General features: G+C 43.9%; 2 protein-coding genes across 3 annotated transcripts in view; one reads left to right on the top strand and one right to left on the bottom strand.

Moving 5' to 3' along the window:
- The window catches only part of LOC310984522 (PH domain leucine-rich repeat protein phosphatase 1-like), a 146,197-nt gene extending 129,114 nt beyond the window's left edge, over positions 1-17,083 (bottom strand). For both annotated transcript variants that reach the window (XR_014595315.1, XM_083969742.1), the window contains exons 1-6: positions 15,077-17,083; positions 10,197-10,393; positions 6,998-7,123; positions 6,056-6,204; positions 3,654-3,800; positions 55-282 (exon numbers count right to left, since the gene is read on the bottom strand). Coding sequence is in view for 1 of the 2 variants with exons in the window: in XM_083969742.1 (XP_083825868.1) it covers positions 55-282; positions 3,654-3,800; positions 6,056-6,204; positions 6,998-7,123; positions 10,197-10,393; positions 15,077-16,733 (2,504 nt within the window). In the remaining variant the exon portion in view is untranslated. The remainder of the gene's footprint in view (positions 1-54; positions 283-3,653; positions 3,801-6,055; positions 6,205-6,997; positions 7,124-10,196; positions 10,394-15,076) is intronic.
- A 471-nt stretch (positions 17,084-17,554) lies between these two features.
- LOC310984526 (tensin-3-like) overlaps positions 17,555-18,737 on the top strand; it is a 56,331-nt gene continuing 55,148 nt past the window's right edge. The window contains exon 1 of the mRNA XM_083969746.1: positions 17,555-17,580. The gene's annotated coding sequence lies outside the window, so the exon portion shown is untranslated. The remainder of the gene's footprint in view (positions 17,581-18,737) is intronic.

Here is an 18,737-nt window from a genome sequence, read left to right as displayed (position 1 = left end):
TGTTCCAGTGCTACTTCTAAAAATGTCTGAGTGTGTGAGGAAGGATATTCTTACCTGAGATCTATGTGGTGAGCGGGCAGCCACTGCAGTCCGGCCATATCCAGGACAGAGAGCTGGTTCCCTGCCAGACAGAGTCTCTCCATGCCTCTGAGCTTCTCCAGGACGGGGGGCACGCAGCTGAAGCAGTTGAAGGACAAGCCGAGGTAGGTCAGGCCCTCCAGAGATCCCAGCTCCGCCGGCAGGCAGCTCAGGAAGTTACTGTCCAGGAGGAGCGTCTGTAAACTGGACACAAGCAAACAGAGTGGAAGGTGAAATGATGGTTATGATAGAAAAAATGTGTGCACACTTAGATACTTCTCTAACTCTCTAAACAAAACCAAAACAAAACCATCTGAAACTTACCGTACCACACTTTTATCATTAGGACATTTTAAAACCATAACTGCATCTTATTTTACCTCCAACTGCTCCTGTTTTTAACTAGACTTCTCTGTTTTCAATTTATCTTTGTCACTTTACTTTTTGGTATTTCGTATTTCGGATATGCTTGTATGCTTCAAACGTTTTGTGTTGTGTCTTGTCCGTGGATATTGTATATGTCTCAAGCATTTTGTGTGATGTCTTTTCCTCAAATGTTTTGTCTCGGCTATATTGCAAATGAGGTTTCTCCTCAATATATTTCCGAGTTTAAATAAAAAAAAATAAAAATCTATGTGATAGACAGAAAAAAAAACACTGAAGAAGTGAGGTGTCAATCATGTGCAAAAAATCTGCAGCCTGTTCCACCACCTATGTTGAAGCTATCATTTCATTTGTCAGATATTTATAAATAGAAATAAAAAATATCCTTTTTTTTTTTAATCGAGCACTTTTCAGAGGCTACGTGACAAAGTTTTTAACAAAGACAGGGGAAAAAATCAATTGGATTTACTTCAAAGAGAGGGAAAAAGGGTAAAACAAAGGAAAACCAGAAGAAGCTCTCTGATGAAGGTGTGTTTAAAGAGGCTGTGAACTCATTCGACCTGATTTCTGAGGGCAGACAGTCGAGCCTCGGGGCCCCGACTGTCTCCTGGAGCAGACAGAGGACCTGATGTAGAGTATGAAACTAAAAGGTCACTGATATAACTGGGAGAAGAGCCATGTAGAGCTTTAAAAAAAAAAAAAAAAAAAAGATAAATAAAATCTTGAAATCTCTTCTAAAGCAGAATCAGAGCGACTCAGAGTCAGTGAGGAGGATAAACCAGCAGCGCCGTGCTCACGTTTCTCTGCAGCAGAGTTTTGTCTGATCCGGAGACGATCAATAGATGTCTGGTTACAGCTGAGAACGACTACACCCAACCCTCTACTTTTAGCATGATAGCGACAAACACACTGTTGTTCTGTGCTGCAGATATGACTTCATGCTGTGCTCATCCGAGATCAATTGCTGTCAGCACCTAAATAGTTTGTTTGAATCTGGTTTTTATTATTCATAACCATATTTTTGTCAATTATTCTACTCTGACTATAAAAAAACGAAGTGATCCATGAGCTCCTTCACACATTATATCTTCTGTTACTGTTTTTGGTAACACTTTACTTGAATAGGTATTCATAAGATTGACATAACAGCTGTCATAAACATCAATGAATACTTATGACAGCTGTCGTTAAGTGTCATTCGGTAAGTTATGTCACTTTTGATGCAAAGTTGACATTATTTGAGATGTCCTTGTTATGAGAAGTTGACATAATTTTTTAAGTTTGGCAATCAGGTCTGCTATGACAGTTTAAATTGTCTTTATGTCAAGTTGTCAGAACAAAAACATCTCAAATAATGTCAACTTTGCATTAAAAGTGACATAACTTACCGAATGACACTTAACAACAGCTGTCATAAGTATTCATTGATGTTTATGACAGCTGTTATGTCATGGTTATGACAGTGTTATGTCAATCTTATGAACACGTATTCAAGTAAAGTGTTACCCTGTTTTTTGTCTTTATAAAACACAAACCACTGCAGCTCTACTGGTTCCTGTCACTGGTTATTCAGGGTTCCTACAGCTTAAGCCAAGTTAAATTTAAGACTTTTAAAGACTTTTTTAAAGCCACTTGAAATGAAAAGCCTGTGCATATTCTCATTTGTCCAGGTCATAGTATTTCAAAGGAGGTTAAATCGAAAGCAACTGGATTTAGTTATTTGTCTAGGAAGACGTTTCACCTCTCATCCACTAAATCCAGTTGCTTTCGATTTAACCTCCTTTGAAACACTTGAAATGAAATTTAAGACCGACTTCATAATAAACACAAATGCAGAAAAAAGAAGAAAAAAAAACACCACATCAATAGGGTTAGGGACAATTTGACCCACTTTCCTATGTGATCCAAGGTAAAGTGACTGCTACATGAACATTGGATTGTGTCTCTTTCAAGCTGTCCTTTCAAAATAAATGCATAAAAAGTCTGGAAAAAAACAAAAAAACACTGACTCTGGAGCTGGAGGCGGTGAGAAATTTAGCGTTGACAGCCGCCACTAACTTCTCTATGTGGGAATGTTACCAATTATTTTGAGATTTGAGACTAATTACAACCATAAAATCCCACTTACCAAGTGTTAACATTTTTAAGACTTTTGAAAAATTGATTTAAGACATTTTAATGCCAATTAAGGCCTTGTTTTTAGATTAATGAATTAAATGCCTTTTAAGACTTTTTAAGGATCCGTAAGAACCCTGTTATTAATGTGCATCCCTGTAATCAGAGCAGATGAAAAGGCAGCGGCGGCGGCGTGACTCTGCCCTCCGATCACCTGGACGTTACCTCAGCTTCGCCAGGACAGAAGTCTGGTGCGCGGCCAGTTGTTCATTTAATACAGAGCGGGGATTAATCTGCTCTGATGGAACCACAATGACAACAAGCGCAGTCTGATGTCTCTGTCAGCACAGAGCGGGTCACAGAGGACACGGTCGGGGCCCCTGGGGCGAACACCTGCCAAATTATCGTCAGTGTCATCGTCGTGGTGGTGATTAAGGACGGCAGCCTAACGGAGGAGGGAAGCCGGCCCCACCACTTACTTGCAGGGAATACTAAAGTGGGCCCCTCTCCCTAACTTTTCCTTCTTTTTTTTTCTTAGACTACGTATGTATTATCGTTTTTTATTTAGCCTTCTTTGTTTTGATGCTAATGCAGCATTACACTGCAAAAACTCAAGTATCTTAGCAAGAATATTTGTCTTATTTCTAGTCAAAATGTAATTTCTAGTCAAAACAAATCTCATTCTACTTAAAATAAGACGCATCATATTAAAAGCAGCTTGTTTTTAGACACTTTTTACTTCTTTCAAGCATATTTTCACTTGGAATAAGTAGAAAAAATCTGATAGTGGAGCAAGAAAATGATCTAAAAACAAGTTAATTTTTAGGTAATGAGTCTTATTTTAAGTGGAAAGAGTTTAGTTTTGACTAGAAATGAGACATTTGGACAAGAAATAAGACAAATATGCTTGGAAAGATGTTGAGTTTTTACTGTGTACTATGAGTATTAGTCAGGGTCTTACGCAGAATAAATCAGTCATACAAAGATTAGACTACTGGGGTTTTTATGGGCCCCACTGGGTGCTGGGCCTCTAGAATTATCATCACCTTTCTCCCCTATACAACGGCCCTGCTTACTTGTGCATGGTTCCCACTTCTGCCGGCAGCGAGGAGAGACGGTTTCCAGACACGTTGAGCTCCGTGAGGGAGGTGATGTCACACAGGGCCAGAGGAAACTCGGACAGGGAGTTATTTGACAGGCTGAGGCTTCTCAGTTTACAAAACCTAGAGAGAGTCAGAGAGAGAGAGGGAGAGAAGGAGGGAGGGGGACGACAGGAAGACAAGGGCACATGAAGAGGGTCAAATATATTAATCTGTGAGTGGTGGCGGTGATACATTCAGGCTACAGGCTGCCTTCTTCTCAACTGTGAAAAGCTTTTCAGAGGTTACATAAGACCTGTCTCATAAACAGGGGAGAGTGAGCAGAGAGGAAGCTGCACACGGTCTCAAGGACACAGCAGCACAGTACACACTAACTATTTAAAGCCAAATGTTTACACCATGAAAACTTTTCACCATAACAATGCAGCGTGTGGTTCAGGTAGCTAGGTTTGTGTGTGTGTGCGTGCATGTGTGTGTGTGTGTTCAATGGTGTTCTTGGCCAAATCTAATCCAGTTCACACGGGGGTCAGAGGGAAAGGTTAAAACCGGATCCGCGTTCCTTCCGAGGGAAAGTCGCAGGGACACCACGGGACAAACACATTCCTCAGGACTCAGGATGTGGGAAACGTGTGTTTATGGAGTAACAATGGCAGTATATACAGTAATGTACGTCATGTCATGTGTTCATCGCCATCAGGAGTCATCAAGTGTCAGGTATGAAACACTCAGAGGCAGGAATCACTGTGTGTGTGTGTGGAAAAGCCTAAACTTCAAGAAGAAATGACACAAACTGTTTCTCTTTTAGCAACTGTGAAGAAAGACCTTGAAGGATTGTAGACGCTCACATGACGGCCACTCATCTAGCACGTGTGATTCGCCTGGATAACGTAACAGTGTTCGCTCGTTATCAACTGCACTTCATCTGACGACAAAGTGACAATGCATTGCATCATTTAACAGGAGCTACGGTTATGTAATAGACCCACAAAACACACACACACACACACACACACACACACACACACATACTGTGAGTTGGTGCCACAAACGCAACAGATTTTGTGTTTTCCCCGAGCCCCAAACAGAACGTGCATATTTCAGAGCGACGTGTACACAGTCTGACAGAACAAGATGTTTGGATGTACGACTGCCTGCTTCACTTCGCTGAAACTAAAACAGGCTTTCTGCCGAGTTCCTCAAGACGTTTCAACACCACACAATGCAATTTATGCAATTAAAAATACCGAACTCATGATAAAAACTGACTTAAGTGTAAAAGCATGAAAGGAAACTACAATCTTGAGTTTAGATGTGTATTGTTTTCTGGCAGCCTTCACTCAAAATCACTGTTCCAGTAGTCAAGAGGAAAAAAATCTAAGATTTTGCTCATTTTATTTAAGATGTTTTCATACTTTTCAAGGCCTTTTTTTTTTTTTAGCACATGGGGTTCGGTGCTTTTTGCAGGTAGCTATTTGCCTCCTCTAAACATCTGACATGACAAAATAAAAGGTTTGAAAGAGCAGCCGTGCCCTCGTCTGATGGCTTGTTTTGTTTTGCAGCGTGTGGTTAGAACATCTGTCCCTCAGCACGGCAACGAGGCACCGAACAGACCGGCGTTTCACTGACTACAAAAAACGTACGTAATGTGAAACACTGTGTCGCTTTGATCCACGACGGATGTAAAAACAAAACAACAAACATCAGAACTGTCCGTCACAGACGACATCTGGCCAGAAGACACACAACACAACACACCACAACACAACACAGTCGCTGTGCTGGTCCTGGTCGCACAAAAACTCTTTCCAAACCTGTTTCCTGTGATTGACTGAGGCGAAATAAAAACTTGTCCTCTTTACTTTACATCACTGGGCATTTCCACATCCACCTAATTCCCAACGGCAGACACAGTTGTTGGTTTTTTTTGCCTCCTCGGTGTGGACAGTGTGGACGGAGACGGGTTCTGCTTTTCCACTTTAGCTGCTGACTGTGTGTGGATGTGGTCTCGCGATGGAAAATGACTTCACTTCATAAAACCGTGACATCAGTGACCGATTTGACAAACTTGACCTGGAAAACAGGGAGAAGCCCTCTGGCCCCTGAGGTCAGGTGGCTGATGACATACTGTCAAATCTCTAAAACACGACCGCAGCTCGCTTTTAATCAACCGAACCGCACGGCCGCCCACACACACGTCATCTGTAATTTGATCTAAGCTGCTTCCTCTTTGGACCATATGGTGGCTCCCCGAGACGGACAGAAACACTGAGGGACGTTCCAGAGGAAAACAAAGAGAAAGTAACTGCTTTCATCTGTCGGCTGCGCTGCACAACCGCTGTCTGAGTGTGTGAGTGTGTGTGTTGATGGTAGAAACTCACCTGGTGAGGGCTGGAACACCTTTGTGAGGGGACATGAAGTTGTTTTTGAGATTGAGGTGTGTGAGGTCCTGGCTGTAGAAGAGCTGAGCGGGCAGCTCCTCCAGGCTGCAGCACGACAGGTCGACCGAGTTCACCCTCTGGGACGCGATCTGACGCAGTGGAAGAGGGACAGAGTGACATAATGAGCTCACAGGAAGAAGCAGATACGTGAAACGCTGTCGTCATCATCACATCCCTCAAAGGGATAGTTCAACATTTTGGCAAATTGGCCCATTGCCATAATCCCTATAGTCATAGCAGTAGGTTCTTTACCTTTAATTGTCGGTGAAAGCTGTTTTTAGAACGGCGGAGCAGAGCCGCGAGCTGCTCAGAGCTACGCTACAGAGGCTAATAGGATTTCTTGGTTTCCCTCATCAAACTCATCAAATACACAATCCAACAACTCCAAAACGCTCTGGTGGACAAGTTGTGACCTGCACATTCACCACGCTATGAGATAATAACAGAACATTACCAGACAGAGTTGTTTTAGAGGTAAATGCAGAGACTGCATCAGTGGTTTTGCATGAATTTACCTCTAAAACAACTCTGTCTCGTAACGTTCTGTTATTATCTCATGGCGTGGTGAATGTCCAGGTCACAACTTGTCCACCAGAGCATTTTAGAGTTGTTGGTTTGTGTATTTGATGAGGGAAACCAAGAAATCCCATTAGCCTCCGTAGCGTAGCTCTGAGCAGCTCGCGGCTCTGCTCCGCCGTTCTAAAAAATAGCTTGCACTGACAAATAAAGTTAACGTACCTCCTGCTATGACTATAGGGATTATGGCAATGGGCCAATTTGCCCAAAATGTTGAACTATCCCTTTAATTTATGTCAATAACAATGTAAAAACAAGCGAGTGACTGTCGCAGCACGCTCAGATCGAGATCCTTCCCCCCCGTACCTTGGAGGCCGTCCTCTGCCACCGCAGATGTTCTGTGTAGGAGTCGTAGCTGACGTAGTAGGTCTGACTCTGAGGACCGGCGGAGCTGAACGCCAGACAGTGGCTGTGCCTCCTCACCTCCTCCACCTGCAGCACACAACATGTTTCAGTGTCCTTTATGTGACTTTATTTTCTCACCCTCAGCCACCCATACCTGTGTAAACATGTTTATCCTATTTAATCTAATTTGTGCCTTAATGTGCAAATATTCTTAGTTAAACATGTGCCTCTAATTTTATTTCATTTTTGTGTCAGGGATGCAAACGGGTCAGGACCAAAAAAGAGAGGAATTGTCGTGGGGGGGGGGGGGGGGGGGGGGGGGTCTCACCATTAACAATATCACAGAAAAGTCTATTTCCAGTAGTTCAACCCCAACCAAGTATTGAGTGCATATAGATGGACAGTTTTCAGAAGGCCAACATTTCTATATTAAAAATGCTTTAAAAAAATAAAAACCATTGCAATATTTCAATTTTGGAGATACTGATTTTTAGGTCTTCACTGAATGTTAGTCATAATTATTACTATTAAAATAAACTGAAGAAATAAAGACATGGGATTTAACATCCCATTCAGTGTGTAATGGACATATAGGCCTATATAATGTGTTAGTTTCACTTTAATTGAACACATTCTACATCGCGGAGGCAACGTCTCTCCTTCACCTCTGAAACGGGGCAGAGCTCCGTGGGAGACACCTGCCTGACACAGCAACGGACATGCACGGGGGGAAAACGGCGGCGCCGTCGCACCGAATGCACGCGGATACGCGCCGCTTTGGGTAACGAGCGCGCATGTCGCGTCTACATTGGAGGTGAATAGGAAGGATCTGGGACTGATTGACTGTGGACCACCACCAGTCTGATCAGGTCCATCACAGCACAGCAGCTGCAGCTCTGCCCCGCTGTCACATGACATGTCTCATGGACCAGAAGCGACGGCGGCGTTTGGCCTCAGTGTCTCGGACTTCCAGAGCAGCTACAGCGCAGCGTTGTGACCTCAACCATGGTTGGTGAGAGCAGACATGTTGTTGTAGGCCTGTGCATATTCTCATTTGTCCAGGTCATAGTATTTCAAAGGAGGTTAAATCGAAAGCAACTGGACTTATACTGAGTCTCCATACCAGTTAGTTGGACCAGTCCCAGCCTGGTCAGATGCTACATGATGAACTGATGAAGCCTCTTGGATGAGAGGTGAAACGTCTTCCTAGACTTTTTTTTCAAATGAGGTTAAATCGAAAGCAACTGGACTTAGTTATAATAAGTAAATAACTAAGTCCAGTTGCTTTCGATTTAACCTCCTTTGAAAAAGAAAAAAAAAAAAAAATTGTTGTAGTGAAATTTTTTTTTGAAAGAGTGAAAACGAGCGCTAATTCGCGTATCTCGCGTATCTCGCGTTTGGTTGCGCGTAAAAGCTCGCGCGAAAAAAAAGCGTTCCTCGTGTTTGAGTGGGAAGCCCCTTTGGGTCTTCCCACCAAACACGATGAAATAGACGAAGACGCGAGGGTCCCGTCGCCATAAAAGAATCGGGTGTATTGCGTCGCAAAAAAAAAAAGTCGCGTATACCGCGTCTCGCGCCTAATCGCGTCTTTGCGTCACGGCCTTTTACACCGCGGACGTAACGAATAAACGGTGACGGTGTGAACGAACAACATAGAACAGGACCAGACGTGGCGTTGTTTCCTCTTTTCACCGACAGCTCCACTCTCCCTTACTTACACTAACTACTGTTATTGTTGAGGCCAGAGGATTGTGGGATTTGTAGTTTTTGACCAATCGCAGGTTGTGCTCTTTCTTTTTTGTGATTTTCCTGGTTCACACATGTTTTTTTTTTTTTAGGGGCAAATGCGAGCGAAATGCTCGCCCATGGTGGGCATACGAAAATTTAAGAGCTGTCTTATTTAAGTCTTGAACACAATAATTCAACAAATTTAAGACATTTTAAGGCCTAAAAGTGTGTAATGGACATATAGGCCTATATAATGTGCTATAACCAGAGACAACCATGAATGAGTTCGCCTCAGTTTCACGTGATTGTCACTGTCAGCCTGTTAGAAAAACATTTTACTGACCCCAGCTGAGACCCCCCCCCCCCTCCCAAAAACAAAAACTCTTCGGATCTGAACGATTCACACAAGTCACCTAATTGGTCATGAAAAAAGCGAGTTTCGCTTTTCGGCGCGCTGTTTGCATCCCTGTTGTGTGCTTTTAAGCTGCGAAAAGTCAAACAAAATTACGTTATCTTCTATAATGACAATAAAGTCTCTTGACGTCTTGCCCTCAATATTTTCTGTGAAGTCCAACAGTTCATGTACCATGTCTCTTCATCTATTCCTGCTTGTGACAGACAAAACACTTGATCCCTATCTTTAAGAATGAACACACAAACACACACACACACACACACAGCAAGGTGCAGAGAAGTCCTAGCTTTAATCCTTGTCCATCTAAACTGAAAACAAGTTGCACAACTCCTCTTAAAATATGTCTTTTTTTATCATTCAATCTCATTAGATTGGCATCTCATGTTGCTTCCACTCTCAGCCGATCAGTTACATAACACCATAGAGTTGTGTTATGAGCACTGATGAATTAAAAATTAATTGTAAAAGATTAATTTAGCCCTCACATTACCACTGCAACCGTTCTTTTTTTTTTTTTTTAATTCCTTGTAAAGTTATCCGTAGTTTGGATGCAATTGGTGTAAATTCAGAATCAACATTTGAAAAACTGTCCCGACTCCCTAGGGACTTGCTGTACACATGCGACAGTATAGGACATAATAGTATCTGTTATTAATACAGAACACGTGAGAGATTGGACAAAAAGTTTTTTACCCTGGGGGTGACCAGACCTTTAGATGAACATAACACTGTGTATAATATATGCTGCTGTGTAACAATAAGACCAACTGTAAATGTCTCTAAATGAAGGCCTGTTGTTAGCTGGGAACTGCGTGGCTGCACAACCTGCAGCAGGAGGAGGTGAACGACCTCGGGGTGTGAAAACAAAAATGTTTTGTTCCGCTGGTTCAAACCAGAGAGAGAGAGAGAGAGAGGAGCTCTGTCCCTTTAAGGCTGAAAAACAGGCGCTCACACACACACACACACACACACACACACATCTTGCCTCTCCGCATTAAAAAACATTTCATTAAGTACCTTTCCTCCGATGAGAGGGAGGATGTGCATCTTGCCGGTGTGGGCGTGTTTGACGGACGAGACAATGAGGCAGGTTCCGCTCAGCGTGACCTGACGCTTCGACCAGCGGTTCACGGGCAGCGCCAGCTTCCCTTTCCGAACATTGAACACCCCAGAAAGCTGCACGCGCTCCGAGCCGCCCACGCTGCGAGGCTTACCTGGAGAGGGACAAGATAGCAGCTTGTTACATGATGTAGAAGAGATCACTGATGATCACACACACTGACTTTTCATAATGGCTTTTTTTTTTTTTTGCATAACGGAGAGTTTTATTTTTAGCTCTATGGGATTTTGTGAATCAACTCTCTCACCCTGGGTTTCTCTTTCAGAAAGTGAGAGCTGTGTGGTTATGTAAGTGAACTGTAGCTAATAGCCCGTGGGCTGAGAGACTGAGCAGTCACTCAGGCGTGATTTGTCACATTAACCCCTCGCTGGCTCAAAAGGCAGCCACACTCCAGTTGCAGACACAAAGCGAAGCGAAGCGGGGCACTGATGGTGTTTCTAGCCGACGCCCGACACTGACCTGCGCATCGGAAACCAACCTTTTTCTCTTTTTTTGCTTTATAAAAGTGTGTTTCCTGGTCAAATACAGTCAAGAGAAAAGGAGATGCATGAAGAGCCTGAGCCTCTGACAGGCCTGAAATCAGATTAGCTTGTTATGCAATGTCTTAAAACACCAGTAGCTCCTGACCTCCTCCTCCTCCTCCTCCTCCTCCAGTGACTAACAACCAAACGTCACTGACTGAAGGTTTCACCTGCACTAAACCCGCTCCTGAGCACGGCACACAAATCTGTCCCCAGCACAGAGTGTGGAAATCTGCTGTCAGGGTCTTGTTATTTCATCCTCTGATCACATCGTTCCAGATTTCCATCATAATTTTAAACATAATTTTATCCAAGCAACGCTCTTGTCTGGCTCCTTGTGATTAAACAACAACAACTGGGACATTTTGAACTCTTATGAAATGATACTTTGGATAATTAATGGACCGTTTCATTTATTTAACCAGCAGAACTGATGGGAGATTTACTGCCTTTCTCCCTTTTAAATGATGAGCTGCTGATCAGACCAAATGAGGATCTTTAAGACACCATATTTATAAGCTAAATGATGTGCTGACTGATTTGCAGACTCATTGATCATGATTTTGCTTAGTTGCAGCCTTTGTAAAACATAAAAAAAAAAAGTTCACAAGTGAGGTATCAAAAAACATCATGTCATATTTTCCAAAACGGAAGCACAAGTCATTATCTTTCATTTTCGAATAATCCTCCTCTGCTTATTCTCATTTATCCATTTGCTATAATAGTGAAATCTTTATATTATAAGATCCCAAAGTCACTTTAAGCTGATCAAAAAGTCCAGAAGAACCCAAACAATATTTCAGGTTATTATGAGTGAGAAAAAAAGCAGCTGAATCTCAAATACGTGAAGGTGGAAACAGCAACGACCGGAACAATTCATCCATTATTAAAACAGTCGACCAATTTTCTGTCAGTCAACGGAGCATTTCAGCTCCACTTCGATTTTAAATCCATTTTGGGAGCCTGCCGTGCATAATTTCAGGGCTTTTTGCAGTTTATTCCAAGACGAAGGATCTGCCCACATGAAAGCTCCTTTTCTCAGCTCTGTACAGACCCTGGGTACAAACAGGAACTGCGAGTCCTGACAGCGCTCGCAGCAGTGATGTAAGCGGTTGGAAGTCAAGACTCCATGGAAGAAACGGGAAGATAAAAATTGGTTTTGGGTGATTCTGACAGAACCAAGTGCCACGATGTCTGTGGCTTTGTGTGACTGATTTTTATACAATACGTACACGTTACCAGGGTGACGTCATGTTGTTTCTTCCACCATATGACAAACGTGATGTGAACTCACTAAATAACTGATGGAGCAGATCAGTCCGGTTCCTTTTAAACTAGACAATAACGTGGAATGTGTACAGTGTGAGTCCGCCCTTCCCCGGGCGTTACCGCCCAGACGTAGCCTGTTCGTATATAAACCCATACATGCCCTTTCCTTCCGTCTATTTCTCTGACTGTGGAACGTCCTGTCTCTCAGCGAGCGGCCAGTGGCCACTTCCTGTTCACGCTACAACAAAACGTACTGGTGGATCTTGTCCTTGACGAGCCCAAATGTCCCTGAAGGCACCGAGCATCTGACTGCAGCAGCAACAATTAGTCGATTCATTGATGAGCTGCTTCAATCGGCAACTATTTTAAATCATCATCGAACAAAAATGCCAAAAATCTGCTCGTTCTTGATTGTTCCAGAAAGAGGACATTTAGTTTTCCTCTTTGGAAACCGAGGATCTGATCTTTGGGTTCTGGACAATGTTGGGAATCTTTGACTGTGACATTTCATAATTCAAGTCTCTATAAGTGCGATGTTTGTTCGATTGATTAATCAATTCTTTGAGACGTTTTGTTGGTTCCAGCTCTTCAAAAATGAAGATTTGTTGCTTTTCATTGGGACACACGACAATAAACTGAACATCTTTGTGTGCTGGTCTGTCATTTGGACAAAACAAATATTAAACTGATTACAAAAGTTATCAGCAAATAAATCAATCCAGTTGCTACGTCTTGACTTTGTTCGTCCTTCTCATTAGAAGGGATTCGTTATATTCAGACCAGCTTCCTATTTCTGAACCGAGGAACTGAACATGGTGGAGGCAGGTTCGGTTTTTATGCTGAATGCATCTGCAACAAACTCCAAAGAAGTTCTGCTCCATCTGCAAAATCAGGATTAACGAGTTTTCTGATAGCCACTGCTTTTCACTGAATTAAATGTGGGGCTATAGTATTTATTCATACCATGCACTACAACGTTATTCTTATTCTCCTGTTATACTCCTCTTTATCTTATTTATGTATCCTATATGGTGCATTTTTATATTGTCTTCTGTCTTTTCTCAATACCTCATTGTTAAAGTGAGTAAAACAAATAAACCTGCCTTGTAATGGCAGCATCACCAGGATGATAACTTTTTACAACCTGAAGGTATTTAGCCGTGTGTCACTCTGTGGCCACCTTCATCAGACCAGTGAGTTTAGCATTTAACCTTGTGAAGTGAAGCCGTGACCTCCGGCTGCCGCAGCTCCGGGATGAAGAGACGTCTGCTGCTGCCGCCACTGTCTCACAGAGATCCCAAACACTGAGGAGGTGAAATCTGAGTTCCACTAAGGTCGCTGTTCTCTTACTGTCAGCACAACGTGTGTGTGTGTGTGTGTGTTTGTGTGTGTGTGTCTAAGACAGAATACTTGGCAATGTGCATTTTGCTGGTGGGTTTTTTGCTTAGTCAAACTCCTCTTGTTCGCCTCTGAACATGTCCAGTAACAAACACTTTATACTGTGCACAGTGCACACTGAGAAAACGGGCTGTGGATGGTAAATGAATGGATTAGTTTTATTTCTTTCTCTAAAACAGAGATAGCCTAACTCTTTGCTTACTTTTAAAGAAGGTTAACAGCTAAAATCGGCTACCGGCGGCTACATTATTCAAATTGAACTCAACAACGTTTCTAATTCAGGCACCGTCATGGACGCCGCTGTCACTTCGTGTCAGCGCGCCACCTCCTCCTCCGCTGTGATTGCTCCTGTCGTGCCAGTAGCACTTCCACTTCCCTGTCACACACACATCCCAGCCTCTCTCTCTCGCTGCTTGTTTCATGGCTGTGTGTTTGTCTGCATTCGCTGGAAGGGCCCCTGCCTCCAGCGGCAAAACTCCACGTCATGCTTTGTTCCTCTGTCATGTTACTGTGGAGGAAGCCAAGACTGGAGAGGGAGGAGGAGGTTGGTAAGGTGGGGTGGGGAGGGGGGACTTGCCCAGCTCCTTGTATAATATTTTCAGGGTGGAGTTAAGAATTAAATGCCAAACCTCTCTGGTTCCATCCTCCTGATTATAATATACTGTTTTCTTTTTTTATATGTCTTGTAGAGTTACAGATATCTCTGTATCTTTGGGTTTTTGGGCTGCTGATTAGTTTTCTTAGACCAAATAATGATTAACTGATTAATCAAGAGAGACAAACAGGGACATAGGCCTAATCATTACTTAGTTGCAGTCCTGCTTGAGATTTATCTCCAGGTTCTTCTTGAATAGAATAAAAAATATCAAAAGGAAGAAGAAGAGGAAAGGTGTTCTTGGGTGCAAAGCGTGTAATCTGGAGATATTGAGTTAAATTAACTTAATAAATGTTGATTTTGGTTTAAAAAAAATATATTTTCTGTTTCCTTTCCAGTAGCTCCCGACTCTTTATCTCCACTGTCTTTGCCCAGGGTGTCAAAACAAGGTCAAAAACAATATCCAGTTGTGCTAATCCCATAAGAGATCATGGCTGTTTTTACATCCTCTTAGCCTGCTTGTCTGCAAAACAGGATCATTATCAATAACAACAACAGCAGCAGCAGCAGAACAAGAAGAGAAACCGAATCCATCCTGGCTGCACATGATTATTTTGGTCTCTGGTGTCCCGAAAGATCACACCTGTTACCTCCAGATGTGTCTCCCTACAGACCTACACACAGAGAGGGGTCTGGGTGGGTTTACAGGCAAAACACTGGGTATTGTCCCCGCAGGACAATTGAATACACTCGCTTAACAGTCCGACTGACCAAACACAATGACAGCACTCACGGTACACTGAGAATGGATGAACAATGAATGAGCAGAGACAAGCCGAGCACAACGAAAACGGCACGGTGTAACTAGCAGCTAGTGGCTCTCTGGCAGATTAACAAAGGAGAATCGTCATAAAACTTCTCAACAATAATAATAACAGGAAACACATCTGCACATCTTCTGTTGAGATGTTTTTAAAATCTGGAAAGTACTCACCGAAGTAGAAGCGAATCAGGCAGCCAGTTTCTGAGTTCATCCCTTCCTCCTGCACCCTCCAAGCATCTTCAAACCCCAGATTAGTGAGGTATTCGTTTAATATCTGCAGAGGCCTCTCATCGTCCCCCAGCCGCCGCACGGCCCCACCGTGCAGCTGGACAAAGAGGGCCGGGGTCGGACTAGTATTGATGGGCTCCAGCCATCCCTTGCTCCCCCCGGGGATCTCCAGGTCAGGCTGGGGGGCAGATGCTTGGCTGGTCAGGGGCCGAGACTGGGAGCTGCTGGGGCATTTGGAGGGAGATTTGATTAATTTGGGTGTGTCGGAGTTATCCACAGCTCCAGTTTCTGTGTCATTATCGAGTCGTGTCACTTGGTTGGAAGAAAGAGAGGAGTCTGTGGTGGTGGTGGTGGTGGTTGTAGGCTGGTCAGCTGCTGCAGAGTCACCAGCTGAGTGTGTTGGAGAAGATGTGAGATCTACTTCATCTGAAGAGCTCTCAAATGGGTCAGGTCCCTCTGTGGCACTGTCACAGTTTGGGCTCAGCACGGAGGAGTCTGTGCCCAGACCGAGCCCATCGCTGAGGGAGTCTCTGCGCTCTGTGCTTCTGGGTCCACCTGGGCTGAAGTCCTCACAGGTGCTGCACTCCATGTCTGAACCTGAGTAGACTCCATAACAATCTGCCACGCTCAGGCTCAAATCCACCCCGATGTCATTCAGGTAGACCTCAGACGAGGAGTTGCTCGCGGTTTTGTCATCCAACAAGTTAGAGGACAGTTTAGTGTAAGGACAATACTGTTTTGCATCTTCATTTTCGTTTTCCCCTTTGGGGTTTTTAACATCCACTCCGCTGTCAGTAACACTTTTAATATCGTCAGCCTGTCCATTGCTATCTTTACAGTTATCAATCAAGTCAAATGCTGCCGTACTAGTTTTGCAGTTAACTCTCAACACAGCCCCAGCTTTGCTCCCCTCCAGCTTACAGGCTACCTCTTTCGCAGTGGTGTCCAGTGTGCACAGCACCGGCCGTGGGTAGGAGGGCGTGAGCCAGTCGTGGACGTGAATGCAGCCCCGCCGCAGGTCCGATCGCACCCATGACTTATCGGAGGCCTGGAGCTGCTTGGACTGCTTCTGCCGGATAAAAGTCTTCCTGTCCAGGCTGAGGGTGCTCAGGGGCGAGGCGGAAGGAGCGGGACCGGCCGCTTCCACAGGGGGGGACACGCCGAGCGGCGGAGCCCCCAGCGACAGATTCCTCTTGTGCCGCTGCCGCCTCCTGCTCAGCAAAGAGTTGACAGAAGTGCTGCTGCTGCTGCTGCCGCTGCCGCTGTTGTTGACCGATGTCAGGCTGTAAATGTTGGCTGCTGTTTTCACAACGGGCATGTTTATGTTTATATTTTTGGCCGCGCCGCCGCCGCCGATAGCGTTGGCAACTTGGTTTTGATAAATACCGTTCCTGATCGCGATCTGGAGAAGGGAGGTGGCCGCAAGTCCCTTCCCGAAGAGTTTCGCCTCTGCGCCCCCTCCGCCGTCATCCTCCCCGATGGAGGGTCTCTTTCCAGCGGACAGCGGTGTTGTTAATCCACTGGTCTTCGCCGGGATACTACTGTCACTGCCAGACTCACGTGGCGGTGGTGGTGGTGGAGATGGAGAACAACGTTCCATCCTGGTAGCTCGCGGCGGCGGCAGCGGCGGTTGGTTAGCAACAGTCCGCAGGTGAACGCTAACCCGCGGTTAGCTCGCAGCCGTTAGCTCGCTGTAGTAACTGGCTGTAGTTTCTCCTGGGCGGGCGGCTCCGCGTTAGCTTAGCATGCTAAGGTGCTGCGCAGTTCGTCCCAAAAGAGTTACACCGCTACATCATCCCGTCCGATAACTAACACGCCCGTTAGCTCTCCCACCCACCGGGCTCGTCGGTCGTCGACACGCAGAAAACGTTTTTTTTTTCTAGTCGGTCGCCATGGAAGCTCAGGCGCGACCGCGGCTGCCGCTACTACTACTGTACAAACCGAAGGGAGCGACGGTCAGTCAGTGAGTGGTACACGGTGGACAGGGCGGGGTCTCATTGGATATGAATTATGACACGTTCACGTGCCATCGCAATGCTCGGAGTTATGTAAATTATGTACATGACTGCGACGGAAGTTGAGTGTAGCCTTCATAAAATAAAAATAAAAAGGTTCACCGCAACACTCACGCTAAAAGCTGTGTTTTTAATTCTCTAATGTTGTTATGTAAGCCGTGATTACAACGTTATTTCACATCTCACGCAAGTGGACTGGATTATTTTTGAATGCCCGTGTAGTCTCATTCACAACTTCCGATTTGATGCATTACGAATTTAAAAGGGGCAGCGAATGCAACATTAACTGCAGTTACGGTAACCGGCTCGTCGTCGACACGAGAAAACGTTTTTTTCTAGTTTGGTCGCTATGGAAGAAGCTCAGCTAACGGGAGAAGGGCAGGACAGGCTGCTACTACAACTGTACAAACCGAAGCGAGCGACGGACGGTCGGTCGGTCAGTGAGTGGCACACGGTGGACGGACAGGGCGGGGTCTCATTGGATATGAATTATGACACGTTCATGTGCTGTCACAATGCTCGGACTAATGTAAATTATGTACATGAATGCGACGGAAGTTGACGCCAAAGAGTGTTTAGCCTTCATAAAAAAGGTTTCACCACAACAGTGACGATAAAAGCTGTGTTTCATTCTCTAATGTTGTTATTTAAGCCGTGATTACAACGTTATTTCATATCTCACGTAAGTAGACTGAATTATTTGAATGCCCGTATTATAGTCTCATTCACAACTTCCGATTTGATGTATTACGAGTTCAAATGCGACAGTGAATGCATCATAAACTGCAGTTACATTACTTTGTTATCAAGCTCAAAACAGGCTCCTTTCAAGAGTAGGTCATTGAGAAAAATATGTAACTTGTCCCTGGCCTAATGACCAGGATATTCTCCCTCATATTTAAACAGTTCATCTTGTACAGTTTAGTGTGAAGTTTTGTATTTGTTGTCAAGTCAGTTTGCGCAGTTTGTAACATGTCTTCTGGTGCCACCTAATGGGATAAAAACTATATCACCAACTCAAGCAGTGACTCTTGATGTGAGATTTGAGGACTTCACTACTTCCTATTTCCCTCTTGTGGAAGAAGTAGTCATATCCTTAAATATAAAAATAGTCTGCTGCAAGTGAATGTCCTGTATTCATGTTTAGTAAAGTGAAAGTAGCAGAATCAAAATTGACTTAAAGTGTCAAGTGTATAAAGTTGTCAGTGTTATATCCTGATATATAGCCTAATGATCATTACAGGATCATAATAGCCTAAAATGACATTTCTGGACATTCTCTGTTGTTTATGATAATAATATGGGAATGTCATTAATTCAAAAAGGACTTAAAAGGGAAAATATTTCCTACTGTAAGTTTATGGAGTGTCAACTGGAAATACTCAAGTACAATTAACTCAACTTTGTCCAAATACATTCAGTCACTTTTACAAGTTAGCACAGTAATATAATAAATCAAATATAGGATTCTGTTTATGTGCTCTGTCTTATTAGATGATGGTCTGGTGGTGATGTTTGCTTCATGGTGAAATGTTAGTTTAAAGGCCCTGCAGAAGAGATAGAGTTGATCATAGTTTAATTAGCCACTG

Source organism: Trachurus trachurus (assembly GCF_905171665.1).
Source record: "Trachurus trachurus genome assembly, chromosome: 4".
NCBI lineage: Eukaryota > Metazoa > Chordata > Actinopteri > Carangiformes > Carangidae > Trachurus > Trachurus trachurus.
Note: the sequence above shows the minus strand (reverse complement) of the source record. Positions and strands in the feature narration are given on the sequence as shown.